The 10,557-nt window shown below is 43.0% G+C and overlaps 1 protein-coding gene across 5 annotated transcripts in view; it reads left to right on the top strand.

The window, feature by feature from the left end:
- The window catches only part of SLC7A13 (solute carrier family 7 member 13), a 28,390-nt gene extending 20,450 nt beyond the window's left edge, over window positions 1-7,940 (top strand). The window contains exons 5-8 of one of the 5 annotated variants that reach the window (XR_014789830.1): window positions 111-242; window positions 1,335-1,699; window positions 6,209-6,497; window positions 6,668-7,940. Coding sequence is in view for 4 of the 5 variants with exons in the window: in XM_084848023.1 (XP_084704149.1) it covers window positions 111-242; window positions 1,335-1,699; window positions 6,209-6,442 (731 nt within the window). In the remaining variant the exon portion in view is untranslated. Of the gene's footprint in view, window positions 1-110; window positions 243-1,334; window positions 1,700-6,208 lie in introns of all 5 variants that reach the window. The other 4 variants (XM_084848023.1, XM_084848022.1, XM_084848024.1 and 1 more) reach the window with 4 other exon arrangements.
- Window positions 7,941-10,557: the final 2,617 nt, after the last annotated feature.

The following is a 10,557-nucleotide window of genomic DNA, read 5'->3' on the forward strand; positions in this document are numbered from 1 at the left end:
ATGATGGAAAATTATATAAAGAGAATAGCCATGAGCCTAGCAAATAATTGTGATGTATGCTTTTTCTTTTTACAAATGGTTGTGAACTAACTTGTACATTATATTTCCAGAGGAGGTTAAAAACCCCAGCAGAAACATTCCTTGGACTGTGATGACTGCACTTCCTTTAGTAACGGTGTTTTACTTGCTGGTAAACATTTCATACCTGACTGTTCTCACCCCGAAAGAAGTTGTTTCCTCAGGTATGATTCCTGGTTTGCATTCTTGATTCAATAAAACCTTTGATAATACCTACAACAGATACAGCACAGAATTCACTAGACAAGCCAGGGCCTTCTAAACGTAATTGAAGTGGAGACTTTGACCCTAACCATAAGCTCACTTAAATGCACATGATTATGAATTCTGTTGAAGACGACAGAAAAACATAGACACATCTGTGCATGTCTTTGATTAATGCTCCATTTGGTGATTCTCGGGGGAGGTACATTTACAATTGCCAATGCTTTTAGCTTTTTGCAGATCAGAGGTAAGGAACGTGGCATGAAGCAAAAGCACTAAGACTCGTTATTCCTCATTTTAAAGGTAGCCTGATAACCTGATTTTAAGTTCCTGATTTTAAGTCTTCGTCTGATACTAGTTTAAAATAGTTTCCTCTGGTTTACTTTGAGAGGAGACCCAAATCCCATTGCAATGTATGGAAGAATTTTGCCTCCGAGTTATGATACGGTTTGTAGTATAAAGACATAATATGGCCAATATTATTACAGATTTTTGTTTGATTGCTATAGGCACTCAGTTTTGTTTCTGGGAATACAAATGAAGTAATTACAAGATTTCAAAGACAAAACAAGACTGCCAAGAAATAACAGAGACAAAACTGCATTCATTTTATATCTGTGTTCTTGCTAGACTGTAGGCAGTACTGGCCAGAATCACTCTGTCTTGTAGTGGATATGCTTGATGTTCCAAATTTGCCATAATCAGGGCTATTTCACTATGAAATAGTACTTCTTTGGTGCCATTAACAGGTTTACAATGCAGAATTTTGGCAGATGCTCCATCTTTCTACAGGGCAACCTCATGATGGCAGAAGTTGCACAGTTTGAAATACTGTGTTCTGTACAGCTATTAAAGGCACAAGATCAGTCCTGTATCTAATCCAGGATCCCCAAATGCTGTCGCTTCAGAATTCTAGAGACGAACCGTTTGTTCTTCAAGGTTTACTGAAACCTTGAAGAACACAGTTTCACTCAGTGATCCAGCTGTGTGTGAACCAATCCATGAAGTCTGTGGAGCTATTGCCTTTTAATGATATTGATGTTTTCTTGCAGTTGCTGTAGCAGTCACTTGGGCTGACAGAGTGATCCCTTCAGTTGCTTGGGTAATTCCTGCATCTGTGGCTGTTTCAATATTTGGGGCCCTCAACAGCAGCATGTTTACACTTGGACGACTAAGCTACGCTGGAAGCCAGTCTGGACACTTGCCCATCATAATATCCATGCTTAACATCCAGTACTGCACTCCATCGCCAGCCATGATTTTCTCCACTGTGATTGCATCCATTTTTATTATCCCGTCCGATCTAATTGCTTTGACTAATTATTTTGGATTCTCCATTTGGCTCATGATTGGATTAACGTGCACTAGCCTGATTGTCCTCCGGTACCGAGAGCCTAATCTACATAGGCCATACAAGGTAAAAAGGAAGAAATTAAAATCTGTAACAAAGTTGTCTAATGGCATTATGTTGCACTTCATCTGTGGGCCTTGCAAACCTTTACAAGTGTTGGACAGTGTAATCACTCAACCGAAGCATGCTTAGCTCCACTGATATCAATGGGACATGAGAACATTTGAAGCTGCCTTATATTTAGTCAAATCATGGGTCCATCTATTCTAGGTGATATTGTCTACTCTCATGGGCAACAGCTCTTCCGAAGATCCACGCAGAGGTCTTTTACATCACCTGTGACCTTATTCTTTTTCACTGGATGTGCCAGGGATTGAATGTGGGACCTTCTGCATGCAACGCATGTGTATGACCACTGAGCAATGCCCCTTCACACTACAGCCTTCAGACTTACATATCTAGTCCCATGCCATCATCATGGGAGGACATTTCTTCCTGCACCTTCTCAAAAGGTCACAACCCTATTCAGGTATCAAGAATGTCTAGTTGTGGAGGGGACAAGGGGACATGCGTGCCTCTCCACCACAACCTACCCATGTTGATGGGAAAAGTCTGGAGAGAGGCTGCATTCAGCTGAACGCAGTTGCAGTCCTCAGCATGATAGGGAAACTTGCACAATCAGGGTGCTCAGTCACAGGGAGCACTGTAACCACATTCAGCCAAAGGCAGTTAAAGCCCCTCTTCAGAACTGGGAAGGTTAGGGTGGAGGGGCTGGGGCTGGGGCTGGCGGGTGTGCATGTCGCCTCCACAGTTAGATGTTCATAATACCTGAATAGGGCCCATGACTTAGCATGGTCCAGAATCCCAGCACCACCATTGTTTCCAAAGTGAAGAGAAGGATATTTACTAATGAAATGTAGAGGTTCAGAATGTCTCCTGCAGTTTTCCCCAGCCTATCCCGTGTTTTCCCCAAACACAATAAATGTGATATTTTTTCCAGCCCACGGAACAGGAGCGCCATGACCTCCCCGTGAAATTCTCCAATAGCAGGAGAAACTGCTGTGTCTGCCTGCTGTGGGAGTTTGTTTTCAGTTGCTGGGGGTGCGCGCAGTCAGGATGACGAAGGCATTGAGGATGGGAGCGGGGTGTGCAGGAGAAGATTTGACAGGCCCGAGGGCAAGAGTCGCTCACCAATTGCAACTCCTGCCTCCGCTCAAGTTTTGCCGAGGAAGGACTTTCCTCAATTCTGCCATGTAAATGCTTGAGCACATTTCTCAGTTGGAGGGAGAAGGGTGTAAAATGCCTCCCTGCAACAAAGGGAGACACATCTGATCCCCCACCCCGCCAAGCTCAGAAGCAATGTCCTGTATTGATTCAGAGCACCCTATAAAGTTCAGTGGGGCTTACTCCCACGTAAGTGTGCCAAGGGTTGCAGACTTATGACACAATCTTACATTTTATGTCTACTCAGAAGTAAGTCAGAGGTTTCCTGGGGGCTGCAAGAAAAGAGTACAGCAGAAGTTAAGCTACGAAAACAAGAACCCCCTCCCTTGCTCCTTTGCACAGATGCCAGGGAGGGAGGGAGGCACCCCCTCAGTTCAAACCAGGTGGCTGCCGTGTAAAAGAGCCCTTCCTAATCCCGCAAAGAAACCGAAAGCAGGAAGCTCCAGAAAGGATGTGGATTTGGGGGGGGGGGGTTGCTTAATGTAGAAACACCCCTAGTTACAATAAGATGGGTGGAAGTAGAAATGTCATGATAAGCCATCTTAGCAATTATATGTGTGCAGAGCTCATTGAGCCCTCTTTTGCCTATCTCCCTGTTGTCTTTGTCTGCCTCTAAACTCTTTTCAGACATTCTTTCTGGGTAGAAAGACCAGTGTGGAGGTGGCCTTGTTTTAACAGGCTCCAGCCTAATCTACATGTACTTATTCCAATGTCTGAAGCGAGCTCATGTGCATACAACTGTATACACAGAGAGACCCCTGCCTGCGTACACTTACATGCCTAGGCTCACTTAAGACATTGAAATGAAGACATATAGGTCAGAAGCCTATGCAGTAGCCATTTCCTTCCCTTAACCCTTCTATTGAAACCCATCATATCAATGACTGAATCTGAGAAGCAAAATAATGTGTAACACATGACAATTTGATACCTCCCTTACACAGAAGTTTCAAATGAGGATTTTGGTTTTTTACAGCTTTCATGTTTATATTGCTCTGCTGTCTCAGTTGTAATAATATGCATGCTGTGCTTGAGAGGTTTTGTTTTTAAAGGTAGATTTATTATGAGGTTTCAGATATGGAAAACCTGTCCATGCACGTTGACAAATAGCCCAGTTTATTTGTCAGGACTATGGGAAAATGGAAAACATCCAGCAAATCTGCAGTGTTAAGACAGAGTGCCTGATTTTATTCTTTACTCAGCTGCAGCAGCGCAGTCAGAGGCCAATGTTGAAATTGCAAACCCCTGAAGTGGCATCCAGTTATATAAGCAAGTGGCCCAGATGTATGAATTTGTCATACACAATCCTGAATCCTCCACATTTCATCCATGCAAGGTTGCACCAGGCAATGGAGCCATCCTGGTAGCCTTTAAGATCTGGTAAAGTCTTTCCTCTCTAGTCTCTCCCTACTCACATAAATCCACCTGCGTGGTAAAGGTATGCTGTGTAAGGGGGTTTGATGAGCCCTGAAGCAGCAATACAACAGCCATAATACAAAGATGGGCCTGGAGAGGGCCAGTTTGTGGTGAGACAAGGAACCAGATCGCACATAACAACAACCCATGGGTTGTCCAAGCTGCACGAGAGCAAGCGAATGCTTTGCTTCCTGTCTGTTCACCACTTCCAACTGAATGCACCGCTTCCAGCTGGATACGTACAGAGCCAAGATGTTCCCTTCTACTGGCTGCTCCCATGCTCTAAAGTACAAGAACAAACTGCTGGATTGCCTTAAATGAAATATGTGTGACAACTGAAGTAGCTTGTGGATTATATTACGTATATATTCATATATGGCACTAAAGGCCAAACTAGGGGCTTTTCTACATGATGCCTTTATCATGTTCTCGTCATTCCCTACTCGCTGTTGTTTACAGGTTCTTACATGACAATGTGACCCTCCAGTTTTGTTTCTGGGTCTAAAGCACACTTTTAGTGAGTTTTTTTAGAGCAGGGAAATGCGGCATTTAATTCTGAAAGAAACCATAATTTTCTCTTGGGTATTTGCACTATTCCACTGTACTACAGTGCCACTTAGAGGTTATGTAATAGAAAAGCAGGAAAAGAAACGCTCCTTGTTTGATTTTAATTCTGCGACGAAACCAAAAGTAGATACAGCAGACAGCCTTGTGTAGAAAAGCTCTAGATGTATGGGGCAACCATGTGTATATTAAATACATGTATGTCTCATTCATATATAAAACTTAGTTGTCTGAGAGCTACTCTTTACCCAAAAAGAAGCATGCAGGGGAAGGCAGCAAAATCCACCACTTTCCTCCCTTCCATCATTGCTCTCTGCTGCTTTAAGCAATTTTCTACCTGCCTGGCTCACTTCTGGTATTGGAGCTGAGCTGGGGAAACAACAGCTTAAAAGCAGCAGAGTGCTTAGTGATGTAAAGAGGGTTTCCTTCCCTTTCCCTGCCTGCTCCTTTCTATGTAAAGTGTAGACCCACCCCTGCTTTGTATCTGAATGGGGAAAACATGTGTTTAACATACATGTGGTTGCCCCACACATCTCATTTGCTCCACATTTGAGCTTTTCTCAAGTGTTTCGTGCTATTCACATGGCAGATTTTACATTCCTGTTAAGCCCAACGACACATGATGCTATTGTGTAGCATGTAGCTCAGGATTATCTTTTTATTTACTCTAGTGTAAATGCACTGGGCAGGGCCACCACACTCCAGAAGAGGAGGATTAAACCTCCCCCTCATATTTTTCCCAAATTCTCTTCCCTGTGGGGGAGTTAGCGAAAGAAAAACGTTTCCATTGGCATCAATGGAGGCTTTTGTTCTTTTTTAACCCTCCCCCCAAAAAACTGAGGGAGGGAGGTTCCGTCCTTCTCTCCCTGAGCATGGTTGTCCCTGTCCAAATCAGGGCTACACACACATACACTAGAGTAAATAAAAGATAACCCTGGGCTACACACTGTACAATTCGTGTAACGTGTAGTTTGGCTGTTAGTCACCAATTTAAAACAAAGCCAGTTCAACAGTCCAGTCCTATACATGTCTATTCCAACTAACCTTAACTGAATTCAACTGGACTTATGCCCAGGTAAGTGCGTATAGGTTTACAGCCTAAGGCTGATGTGCCAAATGACTGAATGGTTATTTATACTCTTCCTAGTGACCACAAACTGATCATTTGATATTCAGAAATCTTGGAGAAAATGGTTTTTACAATGCAGCATCAGAGAGATTCTGCCAAGGGCTGATTCAGTTCTTGCCACCTATATCCAACATCTGTGTTCAGAATATTTTAAAAAGTGTTTTATTTTTTTCTACATTTATTCCATGCTTGTTCCTATGTCTGACTTTGGCTTTCTCAATCCTCTGTTTTATATTTTCCAGGTTTTTTTACCAGTTGCCTTTGGAATGGTGGCGATGTCATTGTTCTTAGTTTTGGCTCCAGTAGTCTGGTCTCCAAAGGTGCAGTACATCTATGCTTCCCTTTTCATGCTTGGGGGTCTTCTCTTCTATCTGCTTTTTGTGCATTTTAAAGTACATTTTGAGTTTTTTGACAAGATTACTTGCTACCTGCAGCTGTTGCTGGAGGTTTCGCCTGCAGATTATAAATCTGAGTAAGGGCAAAGGTTTATACTCTCTGGTGTTGACTGGTAATGAACAGCATTGTTTGGAGGCAGCATAGCATGAGTGGAATGCTGCTCGCAGTGGGGGCTGGTGACTCCGATGTCAGTGGGGCAATGATTTCACTTTGGTTTTCAGTCAGAACCAGTCAGAACCTTGAATAGGTCCTTGAGCGTTCTGACTGAAGCCCAGAGTGAATTCACTGCCCCACTGACATCGGAGCCACCAGCCTCCACTGGCTACTCATGTAGAGGGGCTTCCTTGCCCCCTCTGATGCACTGCAGTGGGGAGAAGGGCAGGGAAAACCCCTTTATGTGAGTGGATCCAAGCCAAATGTCTAGGGTTAGTAGAGCTGTCCTCTAGTTAAAGAAATCTTAGTTAATTAATTGACTAATCAATGAAATCTGCATAGATTTTGATATGACACATTTTAGTAGTCCTAAAGAAGAAGAAGCAAAAACATACTGTCTTTGTTTATAGATGATGTACACATGTCACAGAGCAGCTGTCATGTGAGAAGAGGCATTCCTGCCTTTCTTTCACAGGACAGAATGCCTCTTCTAAGATAGTGCTTTCCAGCTGCCATTTTGATAAGTACTTATATTAAAAATAATGTTTAAAAAATTAAAATCTGCTGCCTGGTTTTTGGGGGATGATGGTGGCCCTTCTCAGTCTATGAACATGTTAGAAATGGATTGAGTTATAGTACAATCCTATTCATGCTTACTCAGAAGAAAGACCCATTGTGTTCAATACAGCTTATTCCCAGGTATGTATTACAGTCATATAGCACAATCCCAGGCATGTTTGCTCAGAAGTAAATTTTATTGAGTTCAATGGGGCTTCCCTTCATGTAAGTGGATACAGAATTGCAGCCATAACCAATTCATTGACTAAGGGTGCACCAGCATGGCGGGCCAGTGGCATACTGGGACTTGTAGCACTTTTTTTTGATAGAAACATGCATAGGATTGTGCCCTAAACGTTACAGTCATAAAGCCAAGCATGTAGATTGGTCCAGCAAAAACCTTAAAACTCATAGGATATAAACATTTTTACCAATGAGCACATTCTGAAATATTTTATACGTTCTGCAGTCTCCATCTTTTTATCTGGTGAACACAAAACCTGAACATTATATTGTTTGTTGAATTGAAGAGAAGATAAAATGTCTTTAAAGTATTTCTACATTCACATCTATGCATGCAAATTAGCATATTCAAATAATATACTCTGCCCTCTTTTGTCCTCTTTTTTGGTGATGCCTTTCCTCTTTTTGGGTGATTCATATGTGGCCACTCTATCTCAGATTCATTCCCTTTCTGTTGATTTGACTTGTCTGTCCTTTTTTATCTTTACCTCTGTGGTCTCCCCACACTGTCTAAACTGAGATTGCAAGTGCCTATCAGGGATCTCTTTTTGCTAAAGCTGCTCTGTAAACTGCCACTTAAATATCAATGCCATTACATCAATAAAAATACATTTTTAAAAGATCCATTTATAGTTTTTATTGAATGCTGTGCCTGACTGTGTTTCCAATGCATACCTTGAATTATTCATCCTCACCCACCTCTTTCTTCAGTACAAAAGGAACTGTTGAGGACTCTGACCTGGTTCACTGCACACAGCTGGTTATTGTGGATTATTTAACCCACGATGAGCCACAGTGCATGCTGGGCATGTGCAGCCACTGTTTCCAATGTGCAGCCTCTGATCGGGACAATCGGCGGTTGTGTCATGTTGTGCGAACCCAACCATTGTGGGTTATTCGAGGGTTAAACAACTCTCTATTAGTAGTAAGGTTATGCGAGGGTTATTTAACCCTCAAATAACCCACAATGACGAGGTTTACATGACACAACGACAGTCCAAATATTCCACACGCAGTCAAAATACTGGTGTCAATCCAGATGTTCTACATGCACATGTGCAAGAGATTGGCATGCATACACAGTTTCTCATCAGTCTTTCCTAACAACAATTTCCAGTATGAGTTACTTGCAGGAGCCAGAAGAGAGCTATCAATAAAAAGCAATTAAGGGGTCTGTGCCAACTGAAATAAAAAGGACAAAGGATCTCAAAGTTGCTGTTTTTGTTAATGACTGCATGTTGGAAGCTGAGCAGCACTGGAAAGCACATTCTGAATGTTCAATACAGGGCTGGTTTACCAAAATATGGAAAAGTGCACACTCAGAAAGATTAACTCATCACAGTAGCGTGGTACCAGGGATTGCGAAATATGACCAGTTCATGGAAATCTGGTTTCCATTTATCACTTTCATAAATAAAGGCACAGTGGACCATAACCCTCCCAACAGTCCAAAAGTAATTCTGGAAGACTTAATAAAATAGTGGAAGACAGAAGCTAATAATGAGTAAGCTGGACACACAGTCATAATGAACATGAAATAAAGACCAATATGAGAACGGGAAGACCTTCTAAATTCTTCCAATCGGGAAGATCTTCTAAATTCTGCCCCTGCCATCTTCCTCTTGGCTCGGCATCTGCGCCTTGCATCTATTAATTCAGACTCACCAAACACCGCCTCTCCCTGTTCGCTGTTTCTCACCGGGGGTGGGGGTGGGGGGGCGTGATGAGGGATCTTCCTCCAGCTGGACCTTTGAAACCTGAGAAGCTTGCCTATCCATGTCTGGACTAGCCTGGGATCATACCTCCCCCATGTCTGGTGGTTCCTGTTCAGAATCTGAACTGCTCTCCCACTCCCTGCACTCAGAAGCACTCCTGACAATTATGTTGTTGTTAATGATATTGTATTATTCATGGTAAGTCAACGAAAGTTTTTTTTAAAAGATGCTGTGTACAAGATAATACTGTTTTCTGATTTATGCTTCAAGAAATACCTTGTACCTATCTCCTGTTTGGATACTTCGCTCCTATTTCTGGACCACAAGAAATGAAACCATGTTTTAAAACTATGCTTTGATTCTAAAAAAAGCCAACAACAGATGGGTGTCATGGAGATCCACATGAGTGAACCAATCTGGGATCTGCCAGGGAAAGTTGTGGCCAAATCCTGGATGTGTGTGGACCTGTATGATGGGGCCCTTGTGAAGGTGCTGTGCCTGCACTTAAGTGCTTATGCAATTAAGGGCGTAATCCTATCAGGATAGTCGGCCACCCTCAAACTCAGTGGCGGCCGGCTATCCAATGCAGGGCAGGTGGAGCACGCTCCAGATGCCCTGCATTTGTGGCTAGACAGCCGATTTCAGCTGTCTAAGTGAGATGCTTCGGAGCGGGGTGTGTGGGAGACTGGATGACACATAGGAAGCATTGTACTGGCGCTTCCGCAGTCCCCGCCCCCAGGAATGCCCCCTTTTCGGCTGCTCCACACTGCTCTTCTGAGCAAGGAGCTGAGTACGAACCACATCTCCTACGTGGGCGTGGGGAGTAGGATTTCTGGGAACCAAAAAATCCTATGGCCATCTAGATGCTTTCTAGTGGCGATAGGATAATGTCCTAAGACTGTGGTGCAAATAGTTAACTCAATGTCGTATCACAAAACAAGTGTTAGCCTTGGGCTGCAGTCCTATACACACTTAGGTGGTAATAGATCTCATTGAATTCAATGGGGCTTACTTCTTAGTAGACATAGGATTGCTCTGCTTGATATTTTTGCATTTGAAGGGGAAAGTCAAAATTGCATCCTCCCCATGCCACCCCCTGCTCTGGCCCAGGTCTCATGATTTAATGACACATGGAGATATGGTTTTACACTGGGAGTCAGAAATTGTGTCCCTTCTGGAATGTACTACCCAAAGCAACTGCTTCACATTACATAATGGTAAGATTAGCTCTGCACAAAGTATGTGATCACACCAGAATTGCAGGGAACTTACAACAGCATCACAGGCAGACACTGTCTGCAGATAACCCTCGGCAAATATCTGGGTTTAGGATGCCAGGTTTATTTGTAGCTAAGGAGTGTCTATCAAGATGTCCACCAGATGGCACCATGCAAGCAGCATCTTCCCTGAAAAGTGAGGGTGGATTATAGAACCAAAGAGAGACAGCAGTAAACCCTTCTCTCAAGGTAAAAATGTAGAGAAATCATTTTCTAAGTAAGGAATTTAAAAGCTATTCTCTGGTTTGT

Source organism: Heloderma suspectum, chromosome 4, assembly GCF_057233095.1.
Source record: "Heloderma suspectum isolate Gila_16-S chromosome 4, 16-S_ref, whole genome shotgun sequence".
Lineage (NCBI taxonomy): Eukaryota > Metazoa > Chordata > Lepidosauria > Squamata > Helodermatidae > Heloderma > Heloderma suspectum.